The sequence below is a fragment of the Pristiophorus japonicus genome, chromosome 6, assembly GCF_044704955.1.
Source record: "Pristiophorus japonicus isolate sPriJap1 chromosome 6, sPriJap1.hap1, whole genome shotgun sequence".
Taxonomy (NCBI): domain Eukaryota; kingdom Metazoa; phylum Chordata; class Chondrichthyes; family Pristiophoridae; genus Pristiophorus; species Pristiophorus japonicus.
The window spans coordinates 234,620,072-234,638,229 of record NC_091982.1 but is presented as its reverse complement, the minus strand read 5'-3'; the positions used below and the strand labels follow the sequence as shown (position 1 = coordinate 234,638,229).

At 45.3% G+C, this 18,158-nt stretch overlaps 1 protein-coding gene across 2 annotated transcripts in view; it reads right to left on the bottom strand.

The window, feature by feature from the left end:
• tsc22d2 (TSC22 domain family 2) overlaps positions 1-16,031 on the bottom strand; it is a 107,607-nt gene extending 91,576 nt beyond the window's left edge. For both annotated transcript variants that reach the window (XM_070883724.1, XM_070883725.1), the window contains exon 1: positions 12,596-16,031. In XM_070883724.1, the coding sequence (XP_070739825.1) occupies positions 12,596-14,436 (1,841 nt within the window). In that variant the 5' untranslated portion in view covers positions 14,437-16,031. The remainder of the gene's footprint in view (positions 1-12,595) is intronic.
• Between the last annotated feature and the right edge of the window lie 2,127 nt (positions 16,032-18,158).

The following is an 18,158-nucleotide window of genomic DNA, read 5'->3' as shown; positions in this document are numbered from 1 at the left end:
CTGCAGAACCATAATACACCTTTTCAACTGGAAAGTGAATACCTTGCAGGGGTACCAGGAATGGTTTAATATACTCATTTTGCAGGGCTCAAAATTAAGTCTGATAAGTTTGAGTGCAATTGGTCAGCTTTTATTTTGAATTTAAATTTCTATTACATTGGCAGCCCAGTGATGATGCCCTTTACGCTAAATTCTACGGTTGTGATTCTGTTGAAAGGCGCTTTCAAATTTGACTTGGTTAGATACTAGAAAGCAAAAAGACAGACTTGTATTTATAAAGAGCCTTTCACGACCAAAAGCACTTTACAGCCAATGAAGTACTTTTTTTTTTGATGTGTAGTCACTGTTGCAATGTAGGAAACATGGCAGAAAAATTGCACACAGCAAGCTCCCACAATGTGATAATAGCCAGATAATTTTTTTTTTTAAAACTGATGTTAATTGAGGGATAAATATTGGCCAGGATACCGGTGATAACTCCCCTGCTCTTCTTCAAAGATAGTACCGTGGGATCTTTTACATCCACCCGACAGCACCTCGGACAGTGTAGCACACTCCCTCAGCACTGCACTGGCGTGTCAGCTTAATTTTTTGTGCCCAAGTCTCTGGAGTGGGACTTGAGCCCACAACATTCTGACTCAAGAGGCTAACTGAACTACAGCTGACTACTGAATGGGTAAGTGAACAATGCAGTATGGTAGCAAGCTACAAAGACCTGGTTCAATCACTGTCCTATATGGAATTTGCGGAGTATAACTGATCTCAAAATCCCTGGACTAAAACAAGTGCTTGAGCCCTTGATTCTGATCCCAACGATCTGCTCCGCCGCCTCCTCATATAAAGCCAATCAATTTGCATGGATTATATTTTGTATTCGTTACAATTCGCAGCACTTCAGTGCAAGGAACATTTGCTGGGACTGTCAATGAAACGAGTAATTCAGATAATGGAGACAAGTGTAAAATGTTAACATAGACTCTTTTTCAGAAATGCATTATTCATACCAGAAACAAATGCAGCTTTACACTAGTGCCAATTTGACCTAATTTTAATGTACTGCAATAGCTACACCTCTTTCACTAAGTTGCAATTTTCATAATATATTTTTGCATTATACAAGTTAGGCTGAAAGACTTGGAGAAAGGTTTCAACAAAAGCCACAGCAAAATAGTCTGCTAGAAGGTTCATTTCGAGTTTGTCTGACACAGAAGGTTTTTTTAGTAGCAAATATTAAAACTTGCGGCTCGATACTATATTGGAGGCTGTTCGAAGCAACTATACCCAGGAACTGCTGTTTTTAATGAACAAACCAAAATTGGCCAATCTGCGATCAAAACAGCTGTCATCAACTGTCTTTGACCCAAAGACTATGGGTTTCAGTACAGTTAGTTTAAACATTCATAATTCATCTACTGAATGCAGGTACAAAATAATTCACAGTGTTGATTCATTCGGCGCGGACACGATGGGCCAAAATGGTCTCCTTCCATACTGTAAATGTGTGTGATTCTATGAGTGTCGTATTTCACTGCAGAAGTTAATGCACAAATGTTGATTTAACTTTTTCCACGTGCAACATCAGCGTAACTGTGCAAACTGTCTGAAAGCTGATCACCCTAGCCAGATTCAGATGGAGGGGCATTTTACAAAATGTGAGCTTCATACAATTTTAACCAAAAGTTTTTTTTTTAAATAATGAATTTCTTGCAAATATAATAGCAGGCTTGGAGACCTCAATAAGGGCGCAATGTGGGAGCGGTTTTTAAAGTATGGTTCCAAGTTTACACCACCTCAATCCCAAAATATGCAATTAAGTAGTGAATATTTGTTTTACTATTCCAGGAACAGGCTGAAGCTAGTGTTTCAGATTGTTCTACTTACTGTCCACTTCCCCTGTATAATGCAGCCACAATAATTTCTTCAATTCGGTTTCTGCTACCAATCAATTCCGGAAAGGAGCAGTTATCAACAGTCATTGCCAAGGTTTAAACAACAGCACTGTCATTGAGGCATGGAAGCAACCCGTTGACATCCTGTCTGGTGTTGGTACATTCTCATAAGTTTGGATCCAGCATGTTCAGCCAGTTCAAATAGTACATTTTAAAATGTTACAAAATATAGGGCCCAAGTTTCCACATGATTTGCGCCTGATTTTTAGGAGCAACTGGTGGAGAACGGACTATCTTAGAAATCGCAATTCTCCACATTTTTTTTCTGCAGTTCTAGTCAGGTAGAACAGTTCCACTATGGAACAGAATTTTTTCTTCAAAAGGGGGCGTGTCCAGCCACTGACGCCTGATTTCAAAGTTTCCACAGTGAAAACATACTCCAAACTAATTTAGAATAGAGCAAATGAAGATTTTTGTAGAACTGAAAAAACCTTGTCTACACATTAAAAAATCAGGTGCAGGTTACAAATTAGGCGTCCAGAACGAGGTGTGGGGGGGGGAGGGGGAGGGGGGGGGGGAAGGGAAGTCATTAAATTCTATAATAAATCCTTATTTATACTTCTACAAATATTATACAAATAAATCCAACCTGAATAAACATTTATAAGCAAAGAAAAGATTAAATAAACCATCCTCCTACCTGTGTGAAAGTGCTTCAGCCACGGAGAATGCTGCAGTCAGCCTCATAAGTTGAGGCGCCCGTTCGTTCCCGCGGGGGGGGGGGGGGGGGGGGGCGGGGAGGAGGCGCCCGTTCGTTCCCGCAAGGGGTGGGGGGAGAGAGAGGAGGCGCCCGTTCGTTCCCGCGGGGGGGGGGGGGGGGGGGGGCGGGGAGGAGGCGCCCGTTCGTTCCCGCAAGGGGTGGGGGGAGAGAGAGGAGGTGCCCGTTCGTTCCCGCGGGGGGGAAGGGGGGAAGAGAGAGAGGAGGCGCCCGTTCGTTCCCGCGGGGGGGGGGGGGGGGGGGGGGGGGGCGGGGAGGAGGCGCCCGTTCGTTCCCGCAAGGGGTGGGGGGGGTGGGGGGAGAGAGAGGAGGCGCCCGTTCGTTCCCGCGGGGGGGGGGGGGGGGGGGGAGAACAGTGAGAAGGCTGCAAGAAGCCTCAGTGCTGATGGCAATGTGCTTTTATTAAAAAATGTTCAAAAATTAAACAGCTACAAAGAACTACAAAAATGGCCGACTGCCAATGTTTCCTTCACACTGCGCGTGCGCGAACGCTCCAAAGCCCACGCGCAGCGTTGCCGGCAGGAAAAAAAACTAATTTAAATGGTACCCGCCCCCTCCCACTTACAAAATCGGCATGAGTGTAGGCCCCTGGGCGCCGCGCCAAACAGACAAGGAGCTGCAAAGCGCTCCAGAATCGCGCGTTTTTTTTCCGGCGCCGTTTTAGGTGCGAAAAACGGCCGCCCAGCTCAGAGGGGCGTCCGTTTTTTATCATGTGGAAACTTGGGCCCATAGATTTACTCCAGCAGTGATTCGCTTAAATATATACAAAATCTAGAACCTCCCCCAGCCTTGTACTCTCCCATTCCCTATGGCGCTCTACTCTGGCTTTTTGTGCATTCCATCTTCATCACCCCACAATCAGTGGAAGAGCCTTCAGCCATCTCATCCCAACTCTCTGGCACTCCTTCCACAAAGCTCTCCACCGCTTTTAAAAACCTACTCAACCCTTTAGATCGCCTCTCCTAACTACCCTTTCACAGCTCGACATCTGTTGTCTATTTTATATATTTTTTTCTGAAACCTTGGTGTTCCAGGTACAGGTTGAACCTCCCTTATCCGGAACCCTCGGGACCTGGATAAGGCATTTTTGCGGACGAGGGGTGGTCACGTTAAATTAGATGGTACCGGTACTGAGCAAGGGGATATCGGGGCTGACGGGCTTTGAGCTGGGAGTGCGGCAGAGAGATCATGAGTGGGGGAGGGGGGGGGGTGGATCACGGGTTCAGGCCAGCGATTGCGGGAGTCAGTGGCGAGGAAGGACTTCAATTTATTCATGGCGGAGTTCTGCGCATGTGCCACCCAGTGGCCGGGAATGGTTCTGGATAAAGGAGTTCTGGATAAGGGAGGTTCAACCTGTACTTCCAAGGCAGAGAAATGAAATACACCTTGGGTGAAATCGCCCGAACCCCCAAAAGTGCTTTACAAGCAGATCAAAACTAATTTTACCTCCCCCTCACAGTCTCTCCAAGTGCTCCCGATGCCTGATATTCTGATGGATAAACAAAGCCCTCGAGACAGCTGCAAGAATTGAGAAACTAAACCAATGTTGGCATCATAGAAGGAACAAAACTACTTGTGAGTAATGCCACAGGAGATTGACAATATATATTGAAGTTGAACAAAACTTAACTCCTTTAAAAGAAAACAGTAATCCGATTCGAATAGCTTTACTCCCATACTATGGATTCTAAAAGCAGCTTTATATTCCTTTCAAAATACAGGTTTGTGCCACTTGGAGCTTCGTGTGGCTTTTGAAAAAAAGGTACAGGTATAATTTTCTAAACTCAGAACTGCTGCAGTGATTGAGTGAGTAAAAGGAAAGCGCTGCAAACAAGTCACTTTCCTTGAGCACGTTCAGCAGTTACACAATACACTGATAAGCAGGACAGAGATATTAGTGCCATTTTTAGCAGTGTAAAAATAGATATGAACGTATTAACTGACAATACAAAGTCAGGAGAAAGACACTTCGACTAGTCAAAGTGCTGGACGTCAATGTATATTTCTAAAAGTCCAACACCATAATTATCTGCAAAGAACTATTTTTCTCTACTTGTGTTGTGTTGAGAAAAGAATTGATTCTGAAGAAACATTGGTTAATTTACAATTGAAATTTAGCTACACACACATCAATTTTAAAGAATTCTATATCCTTTACAGAACATTGCACATGCATGTGATGAAGTTTAACAAGATATGGTCCATATTTTTCACGATATTACTATCCCAGATCTCATCTAGCACTGAATGTGGCTCAACCTGCAGAACTAGACAATACTTGAGTATCAAGTTAAACTGAGCCAAATCAATTCTGCAACTGCTGTCTGGAAATGTTCAACACTGAAATAAAAGAGTGGCTGTTTGGCAAGGAAGGATCAGGCCAACATCTAGGTGACAAAGAATGGTTGGTTAGCGAGAGATCAGATGATTGGCAGTACCCTTGACCCAATACCACAGCACCAGTCAGCACCTTTAGTAGAGGGGAGGTGGGAGAGTAGATTAAAATGGACAGTGGTGGGAGAGAAGAGACACAATTGATTCCAAAATTTCTATGGAAACTGCCAGCACAATACAGACCGCACAAGACACAACCAAAAGCAACGCACACATCCACGTGATTTCCTATGCAGCAAAAGGTAGAGAAATAGGATGCCACCTCAAAGTGAAAATGGATGAAACTTCCAAGACCACCCAAGCTTAGGTACAGATTATTTGCAAAGGAGTTACACACCAATATTTACATTCCTTCCTTCAAATATCATCTAGAAGGCTCCTAAACAGCCCAACACATATCAGGTTACACCACTGGTGACTCATCTACTTATAAAGAATTATAAGCATCCTCTTTGCTATTAGAGGCAGCAACAATATTGATAAAGTTTTCTGCACTTTATCAGTGGCAATTAATACAAACCACTCCCCTCAGTCACTTTTAACTGGAGGGTATACACATAAGGCTCTGGGCTCCATGAACTCTTTGCATTTGCTGCAGTGCAGGATTCACAATTGCAACCATTCACTATGATCCTGGAATGCAGCCCATAGAGTTCACGAGGGTTAGTTATCTCTGGAAAATTATCTGCACTATGTCCTCATTCCCATATGGCTAGCTAGTATCAGTTGGCACATAACAGAAGAGCTCCATACATTTCACAATTGAAATATTCAGTTCACATAAACCAAGGAAATGCAGTGTTGCATACAGGATATGTACGTGGAAACATAACCTTTTAATTCACTTGAATTAGATTTGCGAATGTTACAAATTTTGAAAGCCTTTCTTTAAATTGGTCGAGAGCAATAAAAAGTATTTTATATGATCCAGCCCCCTCCCGTAAATAACTAGAGCAGCATCACTGAGCAATGAGAAAGCAATAGAGCAGAGTAGCAGGGGGGGAATGATAACCAGAGCATGACAGAAAGGGACAGAATGTATAAACTTAAGAGTGTATGAGAAAGTAGGGCCAAAGCAGGGAAAAATGGTAAAAAAAACAAAATTAAAAGCTCTTTATCTGAATTCACGCAGCATTCGTAACAAAATAGCTGAGTTGACAAATAGATATAAATGGGTATGATCAGATAGTCATTACAGAGACGTGGTTGCAAGTTGACCAAGGCTGAGAACGAAATATTCAGGGGTATTTGACAATTCAGAAGGATAGACAGAAAGGAAAAGGACGTGGGGTAGCTCTGTTAATAAAGGATGAGATCAGTGCAGTAGTAAGAAATGATATTGGCTCAGAAGGTCAAGATGTAGAATCAGTTTGGGTGGCGATAAGGAATAATAAGGGGAAGAAGTCACTCGTTGGCATAGTCTATAGGCCCCCTAACAGTAGCTACACTGTTGGACGGAGTATAAAATCAAGAAATAATGGAGACTTGTAAAAAAGGGACAGAAATAATCATGAGCGATTTTAATCTTCATATTGATTGGACAAATCTAATTGGCCAAGGTAGCCTTGAGGAAGAGTTCAGAGAGTGTATCCGGGATAGTTTCCTTGAACAGTACATTGCGGAACCAACCAGGGAGCAGGCCAGCTTAGATCTGGTACGGTGTAATGAGACAGGATTAATAAATGATCTCCTTGTAAAAGATCCTCTAGGAAAGGGTGATCATAGCATGGTTGAACTTCAAATTCAGTTGGCGGGTGAGAAAGTTGAATCTCAAACCAGTATCCTAAGCTTAGATAAAGTAAACTACAAAAGATATGAAGGCAGACTTGGCTAAAGTGGACTGGGAAAACAGATTAAAAAGTATAAAATGGTTGATGAGCAGTGGTGAACATTTAAGGAGATATTTCATAACTCTCAACAAAAATATATTCTAATGAGAAGGAAAGACTAAGAGAAGGGATAACCATCAGTGGCTGACTAAGGAAATAAAGGATGGTATCAAATTGAAAACAATGGCATACAAAGTGGCTAAGTGGGTGGGGGGGGGCAGAGGATTGGGAAACTTTTAAAAACTAGCAAAGAACGACTAAAAAAATAAAGAGAGGGAAGATAGATTATGAAAGTAAACTAGCAAGAAATATAAAAACAGATAGCAAGAGTTTCTACAGGTATATAAAAAGAAACAGTGCAAAAGTACATGTTGGTCCCTTAGAGGATGAGACTAGGGAATTGATAATGGGAAACAGGGAAATGGCAGAGACTTTGAATAAATATATTGTATCGGGCTTCACGGTAGAAGTCATTAAAAACATCCCAACAGTGGATAATCAAGGGGCTATAGGGAGGGAGGAACTTAAAACAATCGCCGTCACTAATGAAGTAGTACTCAGTAAAATAATGGGACTCTAGGTGGACAAGTCCCCTGGACCTGATGGCTTACATCCCAGGGTCTTAAAAGAAGTGGCTGCAGAGATAGTGGATGCATTGGTTGTAATCTACAAAAATTCCCTGGATTCTGGGGAGGTCCCAGCAGATTGGAAAGCCACAATTGTAACGCCCCTATTTAAAAAAAGGAGGCAGACAGAAAGAAGGATGCTATAGACCAGTTAGCCTAATATCTGTCATTGGGAAAATGTTGGAGTCCATTATTAAGGAAGCAGTAGCAGGACATTTGGAAAATCATAATTTAGTCAAGCAGAGTCAGCATGGTTTTATGAAAGGGAAATCGTGTTTGACAAATTTGCTGGCGTTCTTTGAGGATGTAACGAGCAAGGTGGATAAGGGGGAACCAGTGGATATAAGAACATAAGAAATAGGAACAGGAGTAGGCCATATGGCCCCTTGAGCCCATTCCGTCATTCAATAAGATCATGGCTGATCTGATCATGGACTCAGCTCCACTTCCCCACCCGCTCCTCATAACCCCTTATCGCTTAAGAAACTGTCTATTTCTGTCTTAAATTTATTTAACGTCCCATCTTCCACAGCTCTGAGGTAGCGAATTCCACAGATTTACAAACCTCAGAAGAAATTTCTCCTCATCTCGGTTTTAAATGGGCGGCCCCTTATTCGAAGATCATGCCCTCCAGTTCTAGTCTCCCCCATCAATGGAAACATCCTCTCTGCATCCACCTTGTCAAGCCCCCTCATAATATACATTTTGATAAGATCACCTGAATTCCAATGAGTAGATGCCCAAACTTCTCAATCTTTCCTCATAAGTCAACCTCCTCATCCCCAGAATTAACCTAGTGAACCTTCTCTGAACTGCCTCCAAAGCAAGTACATCCTTTCGTAAATAGGGAAACCAAAACTGCACGCAGTATTCCAGGTGTGGCCTCACCAATACCTTATATAGCTGTAGCAAGACTTCCCTGCTTTTATACTCCATTCCCTTTGCAATAAAGGCCAAGATACCATTGGCCTTACTGATCACTTGATGTACCTGCATACTATCTTTTTGTGTTTCATGCACAAGTATCCCCAGGTCCCGCTGTACTGCGGCACTTTGCAATCTTTCTCCATTTAAATAATAACTTGCTCTTTGATATTTTCTGCCAAAATGCATGACCTCACACTTTGACATTATACTCCATCTGCCTAATTTTTTTCCCTCTCACTTAGCCTATGTCCTTTTGTAGATTGTGTGTGTGTCCTCCTCACACATGGTGTATTTAGATTTCCAGAAGGCATTTGATAAGGTGCAACATAAAAGATTACTGCACAAGATGAAAGTTCACGGGGTTGGGGGTATTATATTACCATGGATATAGGTTTGGCTAACTAATAGAAAACAGAGAGTCGGGATAAATGAGTAATTTTCCAGTTGGCAAACAGTAACTAGTGGGGTGCCCCAGGGATCGGTGTTGGGGCCTCAACTATTTACATCTATATTAATGATTTGGATGAAGGGACCGAGTGCAATGTAGTCAAGTTTGTTGATGATAAAAAGATGGGTGGGGAAGCAAGTTGTGAGGAAGACACAAATAATCTGCAAAGAGATATAGACAGGCGAAGTGAGTGGGCAAAAATTTGGCAGATGGAGTATAATGTGGGGAAGTGTGAGGTTATCCACTTTGGCAGAAAAAATAAAACAAATTTAAATGTAGAAAAATTACAAAATGTTGCGGTACAGAGGGACCTAGGGGTCCTTGTACATGAAACACAAAGTTAGTATGCAGGTACAGCAAGTAATCAGGAAGGCAAATGGAATGTTGGCCTTTATTGTAAGGGGGATGGAGTATAAAAGCACAGAAGTCTTGTACAGGGTATTGGTGAGGCCACACCTAGAGTACTGCGTACAGTTTTGGTCTCATTTAAGGAGGGATATACTTGCATTGGAGGCAGTTCAGAGAAAGTTTACTCGGTTGATTCCTGAGATGAAGGGGTTGACTTATGAAGAACAGTTGAGCCTAAACACATTGGAGTTCAGAAGAATGAGAGGTCATCGTAATGAGACAAACAAGATAATGAGGGGGCTCGACAAGGTGCATACAGAGAGGATGTTTCCACTCGTGGGGGAATCTAAAACTAGGGGGCATAGTCTTGGAATAAGGGGCCGCCCATTTAAAACTGAGATGAGGAGAAATTTCTTCGGAGGGTTGTAAATCTGTGAAATTCTCTGCCCCAGAGAGCTGTGGAGGCTGGGTCATTGAATATATTTAAGATGGAGATACAGATTTTTGAGATAAGGGAAGTAAGGGTTATGGGGAGCGGGCAGGGAAGTGGAGCTGAGCCGATGATCAGATCAGCCATGATCTTATTGAATGGCGGAGCAGGCTCGAGGGGCCAAATGGCCTACTCCTGCTCCTATTTCTTACGTTCTTATGTTGACATTCTATCCAAATCTCAATTAATGCATAGATTCCCCTCCCACATAACCAATAATTAATTAACTTCCCTTTGCCTTCGACTCGACACATGTTGCGCATTTGCCCCCATCTCAGAAACAGAAGTGGAGAGAGAAATATGAGACAAGACCATGATGTTAATTCAGGCCTCGGAGACTAGCACCACACAAGACAGAAGCCTGATATCTTATCCAAAAATACTGTCCCACAACAGTGTAGTATTCCCCCAATCACTAAATTAGATAGGAGCTCAAGTTCTCTCTCTCTCGCGCTCCTCCTCCTACCCGCCCTCGCACTAAAGATTATCTATGGTAACGCACCACCAACAGATCTAAAAATAGCCCTTTGCCATGTGCATTCAACCCAGATTCAGCTGTGTTATGCAAGTCTCTTATTAATCAGTCCAAGATCTGAAGCTAGTTTCAATAAACTGGACATTTATAGTTTTAATGTAATTTGAGCTCAAGACTGTTTCTTACATGATTGTGTAGTTAATTTATTTTAAAGTTTATATTCGACCTAGGAGATATTGGATGAAGGGGTCAAACATTCCAATAGTCAAAGTTCTGAAACTTGGTTGGTATTTCATTTCAACAAAATGTCCCACAGACCTGTGAAAGAACTCCAATACTGGTGTTGTGTCACTCAAAGAACACCCAGTATCGGCCGTTTCCAGGGGAATAATTGGCAAAAACTCTACTGCAGCAACAAACACCAAACAGGCAAGACTTGAATTAGGAGTCCTGGGACAACGTTGCAATCAGCCCACACACTTCACACCCAAGTGAACACCAAACACAATGCTGGTCTTGGGGATATATTTTTAAGGGGTTTGAATGATCGACAAATTAATTGGAGATTTATTTACCGTTAGCGAGTGGTTTCTTAACTTTAAAGCAGACAGTTGCAGCACTAAACTGCTCTGAACACTTAATATGAAATGGTTATTGAAAGTAGTAATTTTTTTTAAATCACGAGATACACCCTAATCAGATAGAATGCTTCAATTATTTTCTTTCAATATATGCAAGCATGTAATTGAGAAAGGTTAAGTTAACAGCAACACTGCACTGCCTTTTCAATGACAGCAGACAACTACATCAATATGTAGCTTAACTAGGTCATGAAATCATAGACCAATTATTAGCAATTATTTTCATTTATAGTTATTCAATATCCAGTACTTATTTTAGCACAGATTAGGTTCTGCTCCAACTAAATCAGCTGCTCTCTGCTTCACCCTGCATTGAATCAGCGTTGGTGCTCGAGATACAATTTTATTTAGTGGAAATTATACTGTTCCTAACTCACAGGTGTTAGTTACACTTTGGGGAGACCTGTTAAAACCATGTCACATTTCTCTACATGCACATCACCAGTAATGCAAAAAGCCAATACCTCATTCGAATGGACAAAGAGTGGATAACCACAGCTGTTATCCCAACAGCAAACTGGCAGTCCGTTAATGAAAATATGAAATAAGTATGCCAACAGAAAAGTACAGCATTAAGTTTATAATTGCAGCCTATGGATAATTACTGTGGATTTAGTACTTTTTTGCAACAAATCTGAACTGAGACACAATTAGCAGGCACCAATATGAAAGGCCTAGAGGAAAAATTTTAAAGGTACCAAAATCAATAAATTGTGGCTCCTCAAAGTTCAGCTCAGTATAAATGAATTAAATCAGGGTGTGAACTAAATTAATGCCAAACACTAGCTAGACACAGCACCTCAGATGTAATTAGGCCAGATTAATATATTTTAATACCTTAACTGCTGAGAGATTTGGTAACTAGATAGTTTAATACTGGGTTGTTCAATTAGCCGGATACAGTACTTCACACATGCAATTAGGGCTGGATAAATTTCAACTTTGAATATTATTTAATTATAAAATTTAACAGTATGATGACAATAATTTAAAGAAAGCTGGTTTGGATTTCTGTTGCTCAGCCTTAACTATGTTTAAAATGTAGGCAATAATCAACTATTTTATTCCTCAAAATTTAACAAAGTAAATATATGTGGTAATTATCTTATATGATAGGTTTTTTAAAATTAAAACAAGCTTTTGAAAAGCGAGGCAATTTAAATCGACTGTGATTTCAAACCTGAAATGGAAGATTTAGACTTGGCTCTGTAAAAAAGGCTATCACCTGCTCTCTCAGGCCATCTGATGGCAGTCCCAAAAGGTGGGGTCATTGGGCAAGGTTCATGGTCATAATCAATTTCCTGGACGTCTCCTCAGTCAAAACATTCACAAAAGCTGTTAGTTCATTGCAGAATAGTTATCTTCGATCCCTTGTCTTTGCCATGTCAGTAGGGTGGCGGCAAAGAAGTTACTAAATTTGCCTCAACACCATCCCCACTCCTGCATGCTATTTGGTAATCCATGCCGATAAGTCCACACATGGACATGATTGGGCTCGGCTATGATGGTTCTCACAGTCCAATAACCCACCTACACTTACTGTTCAGGATCATGTGAACTCCTACTTAGTAAATTACCAGAGAGTGTTGGTACCTGCGAAACCACACCCCAGCACTAGTTAGCACTTTTGGGAAGGAGTCGAGAATAAAAAAAATGGTGTACAATTTTCAATATCAGATGCCCAGTATATCCAGGGAATGCATAAAAGAAATAGCAAACATCTATTCAATAGGATAAAAAACAATCATACCTGTCTTCATCTCCATCGATCTGTATAGGTATAGAGAACACAGAATTTGTGAGGCTGTTCATTGGGCTAGCCACTTGCAAATGCAGAGGGTTACCAAGAATTTCTGGAATAAGAGGCCTCATAGAGGGCTTGTTTTCACCAGACTGAGATGTCGGCGGTATAAGCTGCTCCGAATTCCGTCTCTCCTCCAGCTGGCCTATACCTTGCTGTGTCTGGAACAGGTTGGTCTGCGACATGTTTGAAGATAAGTTGATTGAACCTTGCATCACAGGAAGAAGCCCAGATTGCATGAGGCCGGTACTCCCGGTCAGTGGTGTCTGGGTACTTTGCTGTGATTGAACCATTGTTGCTGGAACACTTGGCATAGTAACAGAAGTGGCAGATACACTAGGCACCACAGCAGGCACACCAGTTGGTACACTTGAAACACCAGTACTAGGCACACTTTGGATGCCAGCAGCCACATTGGGTTGTCCACTGGGCTGCACGATTAGTCCTTGCGTAGGCCCCGGCTGAGCATTCTGCATCCCTTGCCCACCCTGACTGACCAAATCACAGCTCTGAACCTGTACTCCGGCGGCAGATGACTGCATCACTGGTGAAGGACCATGACTTGTCGCTTGGCCCGCAGGTAGACTAGAAGCTGCAGTGTTCTGGATTACTTTACCCGGTGAAGGTTGCTGAACAGTTCCTGGACCCTGCATCACCGGCAGGTGTTGCATGTATTCTGTGTGGCTGTTTGGAGCGGTACATTGAGACGGCAGCAAAAGCGGAATCTGGGGCTGAGAAAACTGAAACTGCTGGGGCTGGGAAGCAGGGATATTAGCAGTCTGTTGGGAAACCCCAGCCACGCTGGTCTGGGAAATAGATGCACTGGGTGTATGAATGGCCATGCCATTAATCCCACTCTGCATAACCCCGAGCTGCCCCAGGCTATTCTGCAGGTTTACCTGCGACTGATGCTGTGGGCCACCCACCGCAGAGATGCTGTAGATCGGAGTGGCGGAGGCAGCTTGAGAGACTGACAGCCCGCCTGTTGACTGCTGCCCCTTGAAGCTTTGGTGCTGGCCGATCGCCTCCGCCGGGGCCAGCTGCGTGACCGTGGCGTTGAGCGAGGTGTCGGCCAGGGACTCGGTGGCAGCGTGCACCGAGTGGACGGTGGGGATGCTTACTGAGCTGGCGGTGGCCCCCAAGCCGCTGTCCCGATCGGCGCACGGCGGCTCCAGGGCCGTGGTACTGCTGCTGTTATTGTTGGGGTGGTGGTGGTGGTTGTGGCGGATGTTGTCGGCCGACCTGGCCAGCATCGTTACGCCGCCGTCCGAGTCGCGGTCGTAAAATTCGGTGCAGGTCCAGCGGCCCCGGCGGAATGGCTCGCCCGAGCCGTGGTCGAGCTTGATGACCCTGAAGCGGGAGGTGCAGGCCACCGCCGGCTGCATGGTGACCCCGCTGGAGGATGCGGACGGGGGCGGCGTGGCGGCTGGTGCTGTCACCGTGGCTCCACCGCCTCCTGCCCCGACCACCGCCGCTCCTGGGGCGGCCACTCGCGACCCGAAAGGCGCCCCTGCGTCCCGGTCGTGGGGGATATTGGGCGACACGGCCCCGGGGGTGTCCGCCTCGCCCACGTTGTTCAGGGTCTCGTCCGACGAGCTGCGGTCACACACCTCGGCGTGCTCGTAGTCGGTGGCCCGGGACGACACGTCGAAGATCTCCGACGAGATGTCCTCGGTGCGGGACTCGTCCGGGTCCTCCAAGCTCTCGGTGTCCTCGGTGATGCTGCTGGCCGCCACCTGAGCCGTAGTCACGCTGGTGATCTGGAAACCGCTCTTCTTTTTAACCGGCATTTTAAACACTTCAAAAATATATATATAATATATATATATATATAGAATAGTGTGTGTGTGTGTGTGGTCGAGTCTCTTTTACCTTCTCTCTCTCTCTCTCTCTTCGCTCCCCCGTAACAAAACAAAATAATCCACAAAGTCTTCAGTTTGCTTTTTCAGTTTAACAAGTGTTTTTAAGACACAATCCTTCTTCTCTGCTCGGGTTTTTAGAATTCACAGCAGTTCTGCAAAACCAACACGCACCATCTTCTCCTTGTGGCGGTGGAAATATCCAAGCCCAGAGAGGGAGGGGAAAAAAAAGAATGTTATTTTTAAATGGGAAAATAAATCTTCAGAGTTTGTAGATTGTTCTGTAGGGTTTCTTTGCCCCCCTTCCTCTCTCTCCACGCAAAAACATAAAAATTAAATTGGACTAACACAGTTGGGAACAATGTCTGAAGCAAACCATCTCTGCTGCTCCTCTTGGGTTACAACTGAAGCCTCCTTGGAGAGGGGGATGCGAAGATTTTTCTTCTCCCTCCTCCCGCACTTGTCTTTTTTCCTCCTCTTTTACTTTAGCTCCTTCGGCAGCCAAGGGTGGCACTTTATCAGCAACGTGTGGAGGGACTCCGGCTCCCTTTCATCAGTGACAACGACACACCATCTTCCTCCTTCCACTTACAGCAAAGCACTGCAGCTCCTCTGTGTGTGTGTGTGTGTGTGTGTTTGGGGTGGGTGCTTTTTTTGTTCCTCCCCACACCCCCTTTTCAAACAACTCTCTCAATTATTGTCTTCAGGACTTTCTTTTCTCTTGTCGATTAAACGCACACACACAGTGGGTGTGAGGGTGAAGGAGGGAGAGAGGGGGAAGCTTGCTGTGGTCGAATTGACAAAGCGGTGAGGAGGGGGCTTTTTCTTTTTGTTGTTGAAGGCCAGTCCTGCCCGGAATAAGCAGCAGCTGCTTCAATTTTTCTTATTTTTTCCTCTCTCTCTCTTTCCCAAATCAAGAAAAAGATGAAGGAAGGCGGTAGGTCTCCACAATCCGGCAGGACTCCACAATCCGAGTTGCGCAGTTTCTCTCTCTCCCCCGCCCCCGGGGGTGAAGCTCCAAAGGTGGGCAAGGCAAGGCAGGGCCGGCCGGTGTCGCAGATACACTCCCGTCTCGCTCTCTCTCTCTCTCCTCCCGGGACTATGTCCACCTTCCCCACCCCCCTCCTCCTCCTCCTCCCGCTGTCGCTGCTGCTTTCCCCGCTGCCCGGGGAGGGGATAGGGGCAGGGGCGGGGCGGGGGGTAGAGGTTGCGGGGCGGGGCGGGGGGTAGGGGTAGGGGGGCTGGAAGGGGACGGACCTTGCACTAGCCCGAGCCGCCGAGCGATGCCATCCGCCTTCTGTCCGACTTGAGGAAGGGCTGCTGGTGGGCCCGGGGCCTTCAACAACAGCACAGCCCTTACTCTCACACACACTGACCCCCCCGCTGCCACCACACACACCACAGGGGGAGGGGAGGGGAAGGGATATTTCTGTTTTATTTATTATTGGGGCTCTCTCTCTCTCTGCGCTCTCCCCCAGCCCCCCGCTCCCGCACTCGCACTGCACTCAAAGCAAGATGGCGGCGCCGCTACCGCGCTGCATTCTGGGAGCGCGCCGTCACCCGCCCCGTGACGTCGCCGCGCACCCGCCCCGCCACGCTACGCTCAGGGCCACTGTGTCAAGTTAGGGGTGACACAGCCTCATTACAGCTGCTCACTCACAGCACACAGGCATGTCCACACTCACTCATACCCATACTCTGATTCACTCACATTCACACTCACACCCATACTCTGACACACTCACTCACACCCACGCTCTGACACACTCAACTCTTGACACACTCGCACCCATGTCTGACACACTCACACTCTGACTCACTCACACCCATACTTTGACACACTCACTCACACCCATACTCTGACTCACTCACACTCTGACTCACTCACTCACCTTCACACTCTGACTCACTCACACTCTGACTCACTCACTCACCTTCACACTCTGGCTCACTCACACCCATACTCTGACACACTCACTCACACCCATACTCTGACTCACTCACTCACACCCATGCTCTGACTCACTCACACCCATACTCTGACACACTCACACCCACACTCTGACACACTCACTCACACCCATACTCTGACTCACTCACTCACCTTCACACTCTGACTCACTCACACTCTGACTCACTCACTCACCTTCACACTCTGGCTCACTCACACCCATACTCTGACACACTCACTCACACCCATACTCTGACACACTCACTCACACCCATACTCTGACTCACTCACTCACACCCATGCTCTGACTCACTCACACCCACACTCTGACACACTCACTCACACCCATGCTCTGGCACACTCACTCACACATGGATTTTTTTAACGTGGGGTGGCTGTTACACACCAGCTACCACATGGGCTTGACAGAGCTAGGTTTTTATCCAGTGGCAAGGATTACCCAGGACGACTGGACACCTGCTCTGCTGCACGGACCTAGTGCGCACACATATCGCAATGTGGGCTGGCCCGTGCTGCCACTGGGCCCTAGCCTCTTCTGGGCCCAGATCATGTTGCTCTGCAATCTATCGCCGCTCCTTCGCCCCGACCTCACTGCGCTTGCTGTACGTGCCCACGCTCCAATCAGCGACCTGGATTTTGGTGACGTCCAATCCAGTCGCCCTTTTCACAGCCGTCACCCTCCCAGACTGGCTCAGCGGCAGGCTGGGGTTATAAAAGGAGCAGCGAGCGACGGCCATGGACAACGTGGTAGCATGACACACACACACCCATACTCTGACACATGCGTATACACACACATTGTGAAACTTTGTAAAAAGTATTAATATGTAGGTAATATACATATATACACATGCAGATTCATACATGTAATGTGTGTATGCATAACACTATAGAATCATAGATTCATAGAAATTACAGCACAGAAGGAGGCTATATCGGCCCATCGTGTCCACGCCAGCTGACCAAGAGCTATCCAGCCTAATCCCACTTTCCAGTTCTTGGTCTGTAGCTCTATAGGTTACAGCACTTTAAGTGCACATCGAAGTATTTTTTAAATGTGGTGAGGGTTTCTGCTACCCTTTCAGGCAGTGAGTTCCAGACCCTCACTATCCTCTGGGTGAAGAAATTTCCCCTCATATCTCCTCTAAACCATCCCCTCCCCACGATTACTTTAATGTGCCCGCTGGTTGTTGACTCCTCTGCCAAGGGAAACAGATCCTTCCTATCCACTCTATCTAGGCCCCTCATAATTTTATATACCTCAATCAGGACTCCCCTCAGCCTCCTCTGTTCCAAAGAAAACAGATCCAGCATCTCCAATCTTTCCTCAAAGCCAAAATTCTCCAGTCCAGGCAACATTCTTGTAAGTCTCCTCTGTACCCTTTCCAGTACAACCACATCTTTCCTGTAATGTGGTAACCAGAACGGCACGCAGTACTCCAGCTGTGGCCTAACCAGTATTTTATACAGTTCAAGCATAACCTCCTTTCTCTTGTATTCCAAGCCTCGACTAATAAAGGCAAGTATTCCGTATGCTTTCTTAACCACCTTATATACCTGGCCTGCTACCTTTAGGGACCTGTGGACCTGCACTCCTAGGTCCCTTTGTTCCTCTACATATTTCAGTGTCATACCATTTAATTTGTACTCTCTTGCTTTGTTAGACCTCCCCAAATGCATT